This window comes from Vanacampus margaritifer, chromosome 15 (genome assembly GCF_051991255.1).
Source record: "Vanacampus margaritifer isolate UIUO_Vmar chromosome 15, RoL_Vmar_1.0, whole genome shotgun sequence".
Lineage (NCBI taxonomy): Eukaryota > Metazoa > Chordata > Actinopteri > Syngnathiformes > Syngnathidae > Vanacampus > Vanacampus margaritifer.
In genome coordinates this window covers 4,005,808-4,022,484 of record NC_135446.1, presented here as the reverse complement: position 1 = coordinate 4,022,484, position 16,677 = coordinate 4,005,808, and the positions used below count along the sequence as shown (strand labels likewise).

At 41.0% G+C, this 16,677-nt stretch overlaps 2 protein-coding genes and 1 non-coding gene across 3 annotated transcripts; 1 reads left to right on the top strand and 2 right to left on the bottom strand.

Moving 5' to 3' along the window:
- The first annotated feature begins 157 nt into the window (after positions 1-157).
- atp23 (ATP23 metallopeptidase and ATP synthase assembly factor homolog) lies at positions 158-11,044 on the top strand. Its single transcript, XM_077545180.1, has 6 exons — positions 158-421; positions 620-665; positions 3,874-3,955; positions 4,028-4,165; positions 10,566-10,649; positions 10,721-11,044. The coding sequence occupies exons 1-6, from the start codon at positions 274-276 to the stop codon at positions 10,922-10,924; spliced, it is 702 nt and encodes a 233-aa protein (XP_077401306.1). The 5' UTR covers positions 158-273; the 3' UTR covers positions 10,925-11,044.
- LOC144035464 (15-hydroxyprostaglandin dehydrogenase [NAD(+)]-like) lies at positions 6,308-9,792 on the bottom strand. Its single transcript, XM_077545181.1, has 2 exons — positions 9,697-9,792; positions 6,308-7,084 (listed from the first exon to the last, which is right to left on the bottom strand). Exons 1-2 carry the CDS (start codon positions 9,763-9,765, stop codon positions 6,365-6,367), a joined length of 789 nt encoding a protein of 262 aa, XP_077401307.1. The 5' UTR covers positions 9,766-9,792; the 3' UTR covers positions 6,308-6,364.
- A 3,695-nt stretch (positions 11,045-14,739) lies between the features above and the next one.
- trnaq-cug (transfer RNA glutamine (anticodon CUG)) lies at positions 14,740-14,811 on the bottom strand. The gene has a single exon. It is a non-coding gene; the product is annotated as a tRNA-Gln (tRNA).
- Between the last annotated feature and the right edge of the window lie 1,866 nt (positions 14,812-16,677).

The following is a 16,677-nucleotide window of genomic DNA, read 5'->3' as shown; positions in this document are numbered from 1 at the left end:
TGTAGTCCTCAAACAGCAAAATTATTTATTTATCTATATATGTTATGTTTTATCAATGGATTAGATTTATACATTTTGAATCCATCATTAACCTCAAATCTCATTATTATTAATATTCTTGTTGTATTTTTTTTTTGTTTTACCTTTGAACCGACGCTGTCACGTGACCTCAACCCAGCAATGACCTCTCCTGCTAGCTAATGCTGGCTAGCCGGGAGAACTATCAGTGGGAGAACTTCTCAAATATCCAACGGTGCCGACTTCATTTCAACAATGGGCCAGACGAAACCAGAAGAAGACTACGGATACGATTTATTCCCGGAGAGGAATTCGGGGAAGAAGAAGATAACCGTCGTAAATGCTAGCCGTTTCTTACTCCACCGCAAGTGTCAGCTCATGTTACACTTTGCCGTGGAAACCAGTGAGTAACGCTATCGTTACTTTATTTAGAAACGTCTCATAGGGTACAACTAAAACGTTTTGGTAACATACAGTTTTGCTATTAATGACCATGTCATGTAGAAGCTGTTGCTAGCAACCTAGGCTGCTGTCATACATAATATGTATGTATATATAAAACTATAATTTATCTACTTAAGATCTTGTGTGCTTCTTTTAGGTCCATATGCCAAATTCCTACTCCGTGCCATGAAGAACTCTGGATGGTAAATTGCCTTCATACATACACGTATATATCCATCCATCTATCCATTTTCTGAAACGTTTAGTAGTACAAACAATAACAAAGCGCAGCATTGAGGGGGGATTCAATGAAATTCACATACAATCAAAACAAGAAGAAAAACAAAGAATCGTAAGAAGTGAATGCCAAGTAATATAGAGTCGCTTTTAGAGTAATATTTTGTAAATTAAGTAAAAAACGAGAAACATAATACGATTGACTGTGTTATAATATAGGGCTGAACAATTAATCAAATTCAAATCGAAATCACAATGTATTTATTAGACAGGGGATATTTTGCCGTAACCGGCAACTCTCCTGCTAGCGTTATTTTGCGTAAACGGCTCTCTCATTGGTCAGTCCCCAGACCAAGTCATGTGGGCGGGTTTCCAGCCTATCTTCACCCTGTTCTGTGTATTTTTACAAAGTTTTCAGTCAGAGCAGAAGCTGTTATTGGCATTACATTATTTTAAACAATAAACCTGACTAACTCTAACCCTAACCATAACCGTCAGAGCATAGGCTGTTAGTGGCATTGCCAGCCTTATCCTAACCATAATCCTCAGAGCATATAGGTTGTTGTTAAGAAATGGCAGTAAAAAAATACTAAAAACACAAAAATGTAGAGAGCAGGATTTGATCCCGTGACCACATGCTTGTGAAGTAACCGCCTTTAACCATTAAGTCTTGTGACTTAATGGTTAAGGCAGTTACTCCGCAAGTAAATATTCACTGGCGCAGAATTTGTACTTGTAGTCCTTGCGTGATTCATGAAAAAATAGCGCTAAGTGGTGATTTGCCGGTAACGGCAAAATATCAATATTCACTTTTTTAAATAGCAAAGGATGTAATGTAAAAAAAAAAAAAAAGCTTCATTTTGGGCAGCCGGTAGGCTTTAATTTTTATATTTAATGTAATACATTTTTTTCATATCGTATGTGGATAGGTTTAGGAGTGTCCCGATCTGATCACGTGATCGGAAATCAGGCCCGATCACGTGGTTGCTGACTCGATCAGAATCGGACGTTGTCTTCTGATCAGGACTCGGATAAATATGAGTTTTTTTATATATAACTTTTTATTAAATCTGGAGTTGGGGTGGCACAGAGTTACACTTCATTTTTCCACACAATGCGTGCGGCATGACCTCACTTTACTACAGTGACACTATTAATGCCATCAAGCAGCGGGGCTAAACGGGGAAATGATGCCAAGGTATTTGGAAGTAGATGATCATAAGTTATTATCATCTTTAATGTGGAAAGCAGAGATGGTGCGACTTGCACTGTGTGCAATGTGAGCATTTCGTGTGGCGCAAACTTCGCAAAGGATATATAGTAGATGCGTTGCTTCCCTGCTGCACAGCTGCACTTCATTGCAGCCAAGTATCCCCTGCTTCGTGCCACCCCGGCGGCTCCGGCTGCGGGCACGCTTCGTTTCCTGCCTGCGAATCCAGCTGCGGTGCCTGCGTCGGCGACTCTGGAGTCTGGACGCCCTTCGAAGGGAGCCCGGCAATAGGTCTGTGCAGATTGATCCAAGTTTCGATAGAATCGATACTAAAGTGAGTATCAGTATTGGATTGATACCAGAGCGCTAGTATCTATTTTTACATTTATTTTGGTTTCTCATGGGTCCCTCGCACAATCCCTTTGTAGCACACGCAAATGTGCCGGCCTGTCAATGACAGCGGTGGGCGGCACTGGCGGTAACAAATAATAATTTTTACAGTGAATGACATAATATGACAATGAGTCATATTATGCTTCGTTTGAGCTTTTCCAACTACTAGTTGAGCTAGGTATTAGTGTAGCACAATATGTAAGTATCGTTGATGTAATGTGACTAGACTAGAGGAACTTCGGTTTCTGACGTTTCTTTGAGTGCAGAAGAGTGACAGGGACTGAAAATATGAAGAGTACTACTACATTGCAAATTTAAATAACATCCCTAGTATTTTTCCCTTAATATTATTTATGGCATGTTTAAGAACTTAACAAGAAAGTTATTTAATAGAACAAATGCTTTAAAATACCATAATATTTTACTAACCTAAAAGTACTTGGTAACGGTATTGATATCGGCGATATTGGCACCAGTATTTACTTGGATCAATACCAAAATCTTAAGTATCGCACAGCTCTACCCGGCAGCTGTGGTGTCTGCGCCGGCAACTCTGGAGTCGGGACGCTCTTCGAAAGGAGCCCGGTGCCTAGCCTAGCCTAGCCTAGCGTGAATCCGATGGGTCGTCCTAGCGGGGCCCGGCAGTCTAGACTGGTGCGAGTCCAGCCCCAAATTCATGATATGGTAAGATTAAATACATTTTGCTTGCTTGCTCTTTAAAGTTGGCGTGTTTCACACACACACACACACACACACACACACATATATATACTGTATTTTTTCTTCCTAAAGTAAAACATTAGGTTAGCCCATCAATTTGTGTTAAGTAGCATGCTTTATAATGACTACAGTAGTTTCTGAAAAAAAAAAAAGCTCTTGTGAAAAATGTATATACTGGTTAATAATAGCTGGAGTAGTTTTGTTTAAAAATAAAAATAAAATGTCCTTAATAAAATGTCCTTAATAAAATGTCCTTAATAAAATGCCGAGGTATCGGATCGGGACTCGGAATCTACCTCAAAATGAGGTGACTCTGGTACAAAAAGGTGTGACCGGGACATCCCTAGATAGATCCATCCATCCATTCAGTTTCAGTGTTTTAAGAAATGCGCTGCACATGTTTTATAATAAATCCACCGATTTGTATGCCTCATTGTTGTAATGTGATGTATGACTTACTGACTTGTGTTTACGCCACATTTGCCTGGTTGAATTTTGTGAAGTTATTATAGTGAATGTTTAAAAGCCTGTAAGTCTAGTTGAAGTTGGTCAATTGTCTTCCATATTAATTCATTTGCCTTTATTTTAGTGTAAGCCGGGGAAAAAAAGTGTATGCCTAACCTATAAAACCAAAATATTCATATAGGATAAATCTGATATTGTTTATTGTAGTACATGTTTTTTTGTGTGTGTGAGTGTGTTTAAATAATCAGTAAATCACAATGGAAATATTGAGGGGAAGAAAGATACATTTTCAAAATCATTCAGCCCAAGTATAATGACATGGTGAATTATAGTGTAATACTTTTCTTTCATTTGTCAATGTGAAATATATTCTCTGTTTGATCTAGTCAAGTGTACCAAGACCGCCATTTTGCCTGCGAAGATTGCGACGGGATGGTCAATGGCGGGTTTGACGCAGCGACATCCCAAGTGAGAACACTTACTGGTTTTATTAGTAATTTCATACAAAAACAAGCAATGTTTCTTCTGAACCCTTTGCAGGTTGTCTTGTGTCAGAACAACATCCACCAGCAGTCACACATGAACCGAGTGGTCACGCACGAGCTTATCCACGCCTTTGACCACTGTCGGGCCCACGTAGACTGGTTCAACAACTTCAGACATTTGGCCTGTTCAGAGGTGAGCGTTGTTGTGGCACCCCGAATACAGATGTATTAGATTAGCAGCCCAACATATAATAAAATTAATTAGTAAAGAAGATTTGTAAATATCAAATTTAGTCTACGCAAATAAAATAAAATGTAATATCATTCATGAAATATTTTTTTTATCAAAAAAAAAAAAATCATTAACTCTTTCACTGCCAGACGTTTTCAGAAACGGGTTGTCGCCAGTGCCAGCCGATTTAAGCATTTTGACTGATCTTTCAAGGTCCACAGAAAATGTTGTGTTTGGACTATGGAAACACACATACTACCAAATAGAAGATTGGACTCTCATCTTTCATCAGAAAAAAAAGTTTGTTTCTACCTTATTCCGTTCTTCAGTAATTAACAATAGAAATGGTTACTTTCACCGAAATTCTCTGTTTTGAAACAAAAAGCGGAGAAAAAGAGCTTTTTGTGAAACGATGTTATTTCATGCACTCTAGTGAATTGTACACTTATTTTTGTCCATGAATGATGCCACAAACACCTAAATAGTGCTTTACTTCTGTAAAACGCTTTCACCAACAATGAAAAAGTGTTTTTAGTTTGCAAAATACGTTTATTTCCATTCAGCAGTGTAACAATTTGACAAAACAATTTCGCAAACTATTTACAAATGTGTGCAACTGTGGTACTACTTACAATTATGTGGATGTTTCAAATACAGTTTTTCTTTTTATAACGCTCTCCTGCGTGCAAGGAGAGGGACCAGGATTCGCACAACAGATTAGTTTCACTTTCGCTTTGTCCGTTTCGCGTGCAGACGTTACACTTTCTTGACGGCCTTTTTTTCCGGGGAATAAATAGCAAGTAGCAGACTGTACACACTCCTCCGATGAATATGCATTGGACTCGGGGCACTCTTCGTCGTCCGATTGAACGTCCGCCTGAGCGTTGTGCTCCGTGTTTTCCGGTGTCAGCATCGCTCGCCCGTGAACCTTTATAACGTCGTCATAGTCGCCGCGTCAGCGCTTCCAACTTCGGAGTCACCATCATCATCATCGATGATGATCATCGTCTTCATCAATGTGCTCTTTATCGTTGGTCGATGTCTTTGAAAAAAAACGGCTCGACCGTGAGCTGCTTGCAAGCGGCCGCCATTATGGCTTCTTCAGCCATTGTCCCCTCAACACTCTAGCCCCGCCTCACGTCTTCTACTGACGCCCACCCAATCTTGTCAAAAGAGAGTCATCGCTGCCCTCTAGGGGCCAAAAATAGTCATTAGGCTCAATAGACCTGCTTGAAACTTTCACCACAGCTGCGGAAGGCTTGCCTGCACCCGTTTAAAAAAATAATAATAATAATTGGATGACGTCTTTTAACGTCAGTGGCAGTGAAAGAGTTAAATGCACTTTTTACTTGCATTTGTAAAAACCTTTATAGAGTAATTGTGGAATTCATCCATTTCCATAACCTCTTATCCCTCACAAGGGTCGCGGGGGTGCTGGAGCCTATTCCAGCTGGCTTCAGGCAGTAGGCGGGGTACACCCTGAACTGGTTGCAAGCCAATCGCAGGGCACTAATTTTGTAATTATGAAATGACAAAATAATCATAAAAAATAGCACAATCCTCACCAACAAATTCAGCTCATGCACTTTTTAAAAAAATTTATATTTATCTATTACAAAAAAATATTATTAGAGGGACAGTGTGTGTTGTTTAGCTCCATCTAGTGGTGACCTAATCATTCATTTTCAAAACCCATTATTGATTTCAATAACTTGCAAAAAAAAGTTCTATCACAACAACGTACTTAAAAAAAAAAATCGTAGGTCTAACAATCACAAACTTTATTACATAGGTCACGGGCCCGGCACACCTGACACGAGGCCAACATGTTTTGCCGCCATCTTTCTGCAACAGATAGAGGGAGAAGAACATTGCAAACGTTGTTAGCTTCTGGTGGTAGTTGCAACTCGTGAGTCCCGTGATTCGCGATCCCGCTGCTTGTCTACCTCTGCTTCGCTCTGCTAGCTTTTGATAACTTCTCCTGCTAGCTGCTCCAGCTAGTTCTTTCTAGCCACGCCTGCTCGACTCACTCACTCCAAATAATAATTGGTACTTTTTTTTTTTCTTCTTTAGTCTTGATATTTAATCAACATCCATTCAACATGTACAGTATCGTACTCAATGATACATTCCAAAAAAGGCAAGGCAGACAAGAAAAGACTATTTGAGATCCATTTGGATGGACGGGAAGGCGGCGTACATCTTCCCTTTGGGCGACACCATCAAGGCTTCTCCGTTCTTGCTCTCGTCCGTCACCAGCTCCAGAAGACACTCGGCCACCTCCGACGCACTTAACACACCGTGCTTGTCCATGAGTTGTCGGGTGGCCTCCTCCAGGATGGTGAATTGTCCCAATTTGGCGCTTAAACTGGCAAGCAGCTCCGTTTGGACCAACGCTGGGCAAAGGGCATTAAAGCGAATGCCGAAGCCCACCACGCTGGAGGTGCTCGCCATGGCTCTGGAGAAGCCGATCACGGCGCTTTTGGTGGCGCTGTAGACCGGGCAGCTCAGGAGCGGTTTGATGCCCGCCATGGACGCCGTGGTGACGACGACGCCTCCTCGACCGCCGTTCAACTTGCTCATGTGCTCCAGGGCAGCGTACGTCCCCTTGATAACGGCCACGAGGTTGATGGCCACCATCAGCTGCCAGTCGTCTTCGTTCAGGATGCCGGCGTTGTTACACAGGATGTCGATTCCTCCAAACGTGTTGGCGGTGGTCTTGAAGGCAGCTTTCAGCTGCTCTTCCGATTGAACGTCGCAGCTGAGGAAAAGCGCTCGCTCTTGTCCGTCCTCCTTGTTGAGCGCTTCCATCAAAGTCCTTCCCGCGTCTGCGTGTGTCACATCCAGCAGGACCACCTTCGCTCCATTCCTGAAGAGAATCTCGCTGAAGGCTTTACGATACGATACGATACGATACGATACGATACGATACGATACGATACGATACGATACGATACGATATACTTTTATTTTCCCCGTGGGGAACTTTTTCCTGGACTCCGTCCAGCTGCAGTTTACAGTAAGGAAAAAACAACAGAGTAGAAAGAGATAAAATCAAAATTAAATAAGAAGTGCAGCAGTAGTTTACAGTGAGAAAAACAACAGAATAGAGAGAGAGAATTAAAATAAATAATACACACACACTCCTATATATATATATTGCACCACTTAGTTAATGTCGGTTAATTTGATGGATGTCGGCAGGAATGAGTTCTTGTAGCGGTTCAGCCTGGTTCTGGGGGCCCTGAATCTCCTGCCGGAAGGCAGTAGCTGGAACTCATGATGCAGAATGTGAGTCGGGTCAGTAACAATTTTCTGTGCCAGTCTGGTGACGGCTGCTCATAAAGCATCTGTAGGGAAGGATGATTCCCGACCCCCATGATCTTCATGGCAGTCCGCACCAGACCGGCAATCTGTGACCTTGACTGCACAGTCAGGTTGCCGTACCAGTCAACGAACAACACACGTGCATAAGCTTTAGGGACGTCCAGATGTTTGCTGACCAGATGTGTGATGCTGTTGATAGCATCGTCAGTGACGCGACCCCGCTTGTAGGCAAACTGAAGGGAGTCTAAGTGTGCATCCACCTCCCCCCTGAGCCGAGTCACCATCAGCCTCTCGAAACACTTCATAACAATGGAAATTAGAGCCACAGGCCTGAAGTCATTATTGACCACAGGACATTGTTTTTTAGGAACCGGGGTGATTACTGATTTTTTCCAGAGACTGGGAATGGAGTGTGAGTCCACAGATCTCTGGAAGATGGGCTGCCATGCCGCTGTGAGCTCCTCTGCACAGGATTTTAGTAGAAGGGCAGATATCCCATCTGGTCCTGAGGCCTTCTTTGTGCAGACAGACCTAAAAGCAGATTGGACATCATGGGGATGAATGACCAGCCTTGAGTCCTGCTCATTCACTGAAATGTACCTCAGGACCTCCCCACATTCAGAGGAGAAGTCCTGGGTTTCGAATCTTAAATAAAAGTCATTCAGCTCCCTTGCCTTCTGGAGGTCATTTAGAGTGCTGAGACCTTTTTGAGCAGGAGTCAAGTTGGTGATCCTCCTCATGGTGTCCCACATTTTCTTAGAGTTGTTAGCAGCAAAGTGTTTTTCTATAGTCTCTTTGTGCTTCCTTTTTGCTTGCATGTGTTTGAGTTCTTTTTGAACCAGTTTGAGCTGGGCTCTGTCCTGGTTCTTAAATGCCCTTTTTTTGCGGTTAATACAGTCTTTAACCTCCTTAGTAATGTATGGTTTGTTGTTGGGGTAAACAGTTATTTCCTTTGTTGGTATGATGTCCACACAGAATTTAATATAGTCAGTTACAGTCACAGCAGCAGTATCCATATCCAGCCCATCAAAGGTATTCCACTCTGTGCCTAGGAAACATCCTTTAAGGGTCTCAATGCTGTCATGAGACCAGATTTTAACAGTCTTTCTTTGTGGTTTGCTGCGTTTGAGAGCTGTTTTGTAGGTGGGGATGAGGTGAATTGTGTTGTGGTCAGAGTTGGAGAGGGGGGGGGGGGGCTCTACTCACATATGCGTTCTTCACGTTCCCAAAGCATTTGTCCAGGACTCTGTCTCCCCTTGTTCCACATTTTACATACTGATGAAAACCGGGGAGAGACAGCTCCAATTTGCAGTGGTTGAGGTCCCCTAAGATGAAAACCGGGGCCTCCGTGCACCGTCTCAGTTGTTGTTGAACGCAGTCGGAGATGAAGGCGGCGGCGCTGGCGGCGTTCCCGCTGGGCGGAACGTACACGGCGCAGAGGAAAATGTTTACAAACTCCCTCGGCAGGTAGCCCGGCCTCAGACTTAGGCAGAGAAGCTCCACGTCGGGGGTGCAGGTGATCTGCCGCACCGCGTAATTCCGACACCAGTTGTTGTTAATGTAAATGCAGACGCCCCCACCTCTGCTTGTTCCCGACGCCTCAGTCCTGTCGGCACGAATGAGTGAGAATCCCTCGATCTCACACAAAGAGTCTGGGATGTCGCTGTGGAGCCATGTCTCCGTGAACACCATGGCGCAGGCGTCACGGTGCTCGCGGCAGGCTGAGGTGAGGCTCCTCAGCTCATCCAGCTTGCTCTTTAAGGACCTCACGTTGCCGAGCAGCAAGGACGGCAGCGCTGGTCTGCATCCTCTCCTCCGGAGCCTTTGGCGTGCTCCACCTCGTTGTCCTCTTCTCCGGCGGCGTATTCCCCGGCCTGCTCGTCGAATCTCCTCCAGCAGGTCGGGGGGTGGTGTGTCGCCTGTTGAACGGAGGGCCCGCGTCTCTGACTTATGACAACAAAGCCAAAGCCATGTCGTTCCTTTGATCTTGTTAGATTGTTCGATTAGGCTCCGTTCACCCCCGACGTGTGCTGTAACTCGCGTAGGAGTCACGGACAGATTGAGCAAGTGGCTCATAATTTAAAAAAGTAAAAAGTTAAATAAGGAAAAGTTGGAAAAACTACAGCTTTTCCACGGAGCCCGTGTCGCAGACGTGCTGCGCCAACGTGACCGAAAGCTTTGCTGATTCCTGCTGCAGCTCCCGTCACCACCGCGACTTTTCCCTTCAGTGACATTCTGGCTGCTTCTGCTACAAACACTGGATGTCTTCTTGTCTGCCTCAAGAAACGCGTGTTAATAATTGGTACTGATAATCTGTCTGAGGCACCGTCGTGCACGTGCTTCAAAATTGTTGCATTCTATTACTTCACCACTTGATGGCACTAACTCCTACATACTGTACTTTAAGATAAATACCAAATCTGTAGCAAAGATACAAAATCATAATGCATATATTTAATTTTTGTTTTATAAATAAATTAAATAATAATGTAATCAATTAAATTTTTGTTTTCATAAAATGAAATTAAACATCAAATGAAATTCAGTTTGTTACATTTTTAAAATTAATTAAAATGTGTTTTTAAATATAATTAATTACTACTAAACTTAAAAAAATAAAATAAAATAAAAAAGAATATATATATATATATATATATATATATATATATATATATATATATATATATATATATATATATATATATATATATATATATATATATATATATATATACAAGCAATTAAATCTTCATCAACATATCCAGCTTACAATGCATTTACATTACTTATGTTTCATCGGTAATATCAATGCACACATTCTTTTATAGAACATAAATGTGTATAGGCATCGTCAATGTAGGTTGGCTGGCAACCAGTTCAGGGTGTACCCCAGCTACTACCCATAGTCAGCTGGGATAGGCTCCAGCACCCACCACGACCCTTGTTTGGAATAAGCCGTTAAGAAAATGGATGGATGGATTGATTATCAATGCATTGAACAGACTAAATGTTGTCATGTGTATCATTGTACCAGATCCGTGCCGCGAACCTCAGTGGCGATTGCTCCTTCTCCAACGAGGTGGCCAGGTTCCACTTTGGCATGAAGAGTCATCATCAGGTACCTTTTGATTTTAAATCCACACCCTGGGACCTCTTCCCTTTCTAAAACCGTTCCGTCTGCTCGGCCAGGAGTGTGTCCGGGACCGCGCCCTGCGCTCCATTCTGGCCGTGAGGAAAATCAGCCGCCAGGAGGCAGAAAAAATCGTGGATGAGGTCTTCGATACGTGTTTCAACGACCACGCTCCCTTTGGTCGCATCCCGCACAGCAAGGGGGACGCCAAATTCGCCCACAGGGATTATGAGAACAGGAGTCGGTATTATGCAAATCTTTAGTATTGCATACAACGTTTTTTGTTTTTTTTTTGCTCAATTATGTCCTCTTCAAAAGGGATTGTCAGAATGGGACTTGTTCTTGGAACAAGAAGCATTTGTTGTCACATTATGGACATTAATTCTATATAAAGGGATCAATTTGATTTTGGAAGACAAATATCAGAAGAGACACTAGTGTTTTTTTTGTTTTTTAATTGCAGTGTTCTACTGTCCTTCCCTAATTTCATGTAAACACAACTCAAATCAGTGTGGAAAAAAACAATAATGTGAATAAAAGTAAAAAAAAAAATCAAAGTCTTTAATATCCCAGTTAAGTTTCAAATGAAGCACGTCAGACTTCTCCATTAACGCGCTTGTTCGAATCTTGCCTTAAAAAGTCATTGGCGACATCTTCTATTGGACATTCACTCTGTAAAGAATCCCGTATCCTTCCGCAAGGACTAATGAGTGGCTGAAAAAAGATTTTAGGGGAATTAGCCTCATAATCCCTCTCCATGATCCTCATTCTCTTCTTCTATCTCAAAGACGACATCCTCCGCATCTTAATCACAATGTCACTTGCCGGACTAAGACTAAGAATTGTGCTCTGATTTAAAAAAACACACACACACCAGGCAAAAATTATTAGGTTTAATTTAAGGGAGCTTAGAAGGAAGATGACAACAAGCTTCCGGAAAAAAGAACAGACGGAGAATCATTCTTCTCATTCTCACAAACAGATTTACTACTGGAATTGCAGACATATCAAATGCTCACCATTAAACATTTGTTTAACTCGGGCACCCCAAACTTCAGATGCATTATGCATTGTTTTGTTTGCAGCTTTGTTCACAATTAAATATATTTTTTTTGGGGGGGGGGGGGGGGGGTTATAAGTATAACTGTATAATTTGTTCCATTCTGTCATTCTTTATTTGTTTACCTGTGCTTTTAAAGACCATTAACAGAAAAGAAAAAAAACATTTATTAATTTTTTTTTAATTTATTTGTTTTTTAAAAAAAAAGGAGAGCAATGATGATGTCAAATCGAATGAACAATACTGAGCTCTAAAAAAAAAAAAAAAAAAGAAGGCCATTAACAGGAATTTTAGAATGTTTCTCTTTCAGATAAAATGTTCTTTAATTCAGCTCACTCACATGTACATTATTAGGACTCCTGTAATATTTTTTGCATTGACTGTACCTCTTGAATTGGCTTTATAAGTGTATTATATCTTTAGATAATTGGCTACTTGGTTAGTGAAAATGTTAACCGAATATAAATGTTTTTGGGTAAACAACCCCCCCCCCCCCCCCCCCCGCGCATACTCTAAAAATATATATGATAAAAAAAACAAGAGAATAACATTTTTTTAAAACATTTTGTGTTATATAGTAATAATTATATATGTAAAATAAAAGGACATTTATAAGAATTTTATTAAATAAATGGTTATACTATATAATTAAAAAAAATGGGCACTCATGTAATATTTGAATTTGGCTATAAAATGACAAAATGAGAATAATTTTACTGTGAAACTAATGTTACCTTTATTAATTATTTTTTTTCTTCATGTTTTACCTAATTTATTTTTTGTAAATAAAATACACAAATCCTAGATAGTTTGCCCATCTAAACAAAACGACCAAATTGTAGTTCCTGCTCTAACCTCTAGAGTACTTTTGGACCATAAGCTCCCTCCAAGCATTCTGCTTCAATTCGAAGTTGGCGAGCAAATTACTGGCCTTCTTTTTACTGATACACATAATTGACTCTGCATGTCTCACTGAGTGTTGCTTGAACATCGATCAGGTGCTGTAATACAAAGTGCCACAGAGGAAACATTCATTAGTCCACTTATTTAAGCAGGCAGCACTATTGTGATCTAGATGTGCCGGCATCACCGAATGTTGCCGTACGTCAACGACACTAATGAATTCATCGCGTTAATTTGTTATCTGTAAGGACACCCTACTTGCCTTTTGTTTGTAAGGTGTCTCCGCTTCACGGGGGCAATTATGGGAAATGTTTGAATTATTTTTCTTTTGGCACTGTATTTCCACAGGTGGATAACTAAAGTATCTGAAATAAGTTCCCTTGCCATTATAGAGATGGCATAAAATTATGTAAAACGGTAAAAGAAAAGCTCAGGCGTTTACATTTGGTATTGGCAACTGTAACAATTAAGTAAAGTGATCTAATTCATTAGAGTGCTCACAGGCAACACTTAATGGGTGTGGGGGGTGAGGGGGTTTGAGATCATTAGAATTCACAGCGCTAATTCTCCGTGGGCGGATTTGATTTGCATGCCCCAAATCAGCCGTCGAACCCGACAATTAACTTCCGCAGCAGGGGAGATCTGTGTGGGGCGCACCATGGGAGGGCCGGGCATGCAAATGAGGTAATTATGAGTGCCAGTTGAGGATTAATTAAGGAGACGTGTAAAGTTGGTGGAGAATGTTTTATCGGCATTTGTGTGCCATTTCGGAAACAATTTCACTGTGAGGAAATAGAATGACAATGCAAATGTGTGCCAGTAGTGATGAACATAATGATTCACAGGATAAAGATTTTATTGAAGGTATTTAGATAGTCCTGGATTAAAATTATACAAAATTAAGAACTATTTCTAGTGAAGAAAAATAAATAGAACAGGCCGTTATTATTATCCACCTATTCAATTCATATGGACAATTCCGTCACAACCGTCTGGAGGTCGTACTCGGTGAAAGGACGCTCTACGCTAATTGAAAAGCAATGACTGGACATCGGATCATTGCAATTTGATTTGTGAGTATTATTTTGATTTCAAAATGTGACTAAATGTCGTTTGACTATTATAACAATCTGCCTAGTTTAAATGCTAATTCACAGGCAAAAGCAATTGACAATTACGAACATCTGGGTATTTCTGACATTTTCTGTAATGCAAATTTGCACGGTAAAAACAAACTTAAATCACATTTTGAAATCAAACTAATCCTCACAAATCAAATTACAACCAAGTACAACCATCCGAAGTCCAATGCTTTTCAACTAGCGCAGAGCTTCATTTCGCCGAGTTAATCGCTATTTTGAATGGTGATGTAAACTCTGAATTGTCAATAAAATACGCTCTCGCTAAGGCGATATCACCCCTATCTTGTAGTACTAAGGAATTGCCACAAGATGGCGGTCAATATGGCGTCATTATTTGGCAACACACACGCAAGCACAAAAAAGCCGAGTTTCCCATGAATTCTCCCAATAAATGACCACTAAACGATAGGAAAACACTGGTGGTTTTTGTTGCTTTAAATAATCATTTCATGTTAATGGTGGAAAATAGTGACATGCCGTCTGGCTGTCAAGTTTGACGGAGGTTGTGGGGCTGACGTGACCTGTCAAACTCCAAATCACTTCGGTGCTGGTAGTTGTTCCACTATGGGAACTTTAATCGCAGAAATAGCAGTAGGTGCCTCCTACGAATGTAATGAACGTATGCTAGCATTTAAATCTTCATTTCCTTTGCTAATAAATTTATGCATGGCATTAATTAGAGGCGATGTGATTAGCATAACAACTGCTGCCGGACAATGTCCAGAGGTAAGAGCAGACACTTTTTTGGCTCATTAGGAAGTCCCCAAGAGCATTTTTTTTTTTGACACAATGAAGCTATGTGAATGTATTATTGTCATACTACATTATATATATATATATATATATATATATATATATATATATATATATATATATATATATATATATATATCAGTAGAATATTGCCAAACTTTACCACAAGGAGACCACACAAACCAAAATTAACACGTTCAAATGAGAGAGGAAAAGATTTAGGTTCCACCGAGATTTGAACTCGGATCGCTGGATTCAGAGTCCAGAGTGCTAACCATTACACCATGGAACCATATGACATCATGTGGTGCAAAACCTTTTTTATAAACACGGTTCGTGCAAGATCGGCAGTGAAACTATGAGTCTTTATTCAAGAAAATTAACCGAAATAAAGACAAGGGTCTCATGGGAAACTGCCATCTTGGATATAAAATAAATCAAGGTCTCGCAGCTGGATTTAATGAAGCCTCTTTTACTTTTGTTCCCATTCCAGATTTAGCCTATATCTGCTGGTCTTGCTCCATGTAAACTGCACTGACAATGTGGTAGACTACCTTGGAGGTACAAGAACAGTAGCAACATTTCATTTAGAGATCCTGAAAAATTGTGAAATCTATATGGACAACACGACCACCCCCATCCGCCTTTTTACAGAATCCAGTGAAACGTGATATTGCCTAACACAAATACAAGACGGGAGAAGTGAGTTTCAGCTGTTAAATTCACACACCTCCTGTTCGGGCTCTGGTTAAACTCTGTCTCACCATTTTTGGTAGGTGTAGTTTATACAAAACGGCTGCATAAAAAAAGGTGGAAAATGCCAGGCTGTGTGAAAGGAGTAAGTGTAACTCCTTTAATAATGTGCTCAAAGAAATTGTCAGTCTGACAAATATTGTGTGCATGTCACACCTTGTCATGTCATTATCTGGCTGCTGTGTGAAAGCCCACACAGGCAAACTGGAAATATCCACATTTTGCTGTGTACTGTGTGAAAGGCTAATAGGCACAGTTTAATCTCTGTATTAAAGCTTCCCTTAATGCTTCATAGGTGTTAAAATGAACTAAACATGGCAAAAAATAGCCGCTTAGAGATCTGGAGACTTAAAAAAAAATGAAAATGTCACCTTCCTCTAATTCCAAGGACATCAGAAACATTTGCCTTTGCCGCTGCCCCATTTTGTGTGGCCCAAACTGGCAGCCGCTGGGACTTCCTGCTCACCGAGGGGAGGAGCCACAGCTTGCCCGGAGGTGAGTTACTCAAGCTCGAACCCTGGCGCCGTCTCCTGTGTTTGCAAGTCCAGATTAGTGTCCAAGCAATCGGCCCGATTTGTCCTGAACGCCAACCAAAAGGGATACCTGCACAGTTGATGAGAGATGAGGCAGCATAGTGGTGCAGTGTTTGAAGAAGGGGGCCTGCTCTCCCGTGGCTGCAAGACCACAGGGTTGATTTATGGAGCAGTCAGGGTGACCTTGAACAAATTGAGCCATTTAAAGTCTATTTGCCCCCAAATCTATTTGGCAGCCCAGTCAAATATGTTTTGACCACTGGAGGTCGCCCTAATGCTTCTTCCAATCCACTTTTAGTTTTTACATTTATGTGACTAACCTCAAACCTCACAAAAGTATGTTATGTTAATTATGTACTGTTTATGAATGTGAACTGCATGCATTTGGGTCTGATAAACATGTTAATAAAAATTCCAAAATGTCAGTTTTCCTGCCGTTTGAGAGGAAAACTCTCCCATCGGCTCAAATTGTCCATATCAGCATTAATAAACCCGATTCTGTTTCTCTCATCACCCTCGCAGTGAAGACACATGACACATTTCTTTTCTTTCTTCTTTTTTGTTTTTTACTAACCACTGACGGAAACTGCACGTTTGCTCATGGGCAGACAAAGGACGGAAACTTGTCGTAGGTCACGTTCAAGCCTTTTTGAATTTGCACATTAACACAGAGTCGGGGTTTGCGGTTTCACATGGATGTAGTAGTTTGATGAGGCTGGTGAACTTGTAATACGAGATAATAGGCAGCAAGACTTGTCACTAGAACACATGATGCCCCACAAAAAACAATGGGATAATCAAATCCATGTGAATAGAGAGAACCTTTTTTTCTTTTTCTTTTTTTTCTTTTTTAAATGTCATGATGGATTAAA

Excerpts from the sequence above, each read along its gene's own strand:
- LOC144035464 (XM_077545181.1), bottom strand. The coding sequence starts at position 9,765 with ATGTCACTGAAGGGAAAAGTCGCGGTGGTGACGGGAGCTGCAGCAGGA. Across the intron at positions 7,085-9,696 it reads TCAGCAAAGCTTTCGGTCAC|ATTCTCTTCAGGAATGGAGC; the intron begins GTTGGCGCAGCA and ends GCCTTCAGCGAG.
- atp23 (XM_077545180.1), top strand. The coding sequence starts at position 274 with ATGGGCCAGACGAAACCAGAAGAAGACTACGGATACGATTTATTCCCG. Across the intron at positions 422-619 it reads ACACTTTGCCGTGGAAACCA|GTCCATATGCCAAATTCCTA; the intron begins GTGAGTAACGCT and ends TGCTTCTTTTAG. Across the intron at positions 10,650-10,720 it reads GCATGAAGAGTCATCATCAG|GAGTGTGTCCGGGACCGCGC; the intron begins GTACCTTTTGAT and ends CTGCTCGGCCAG.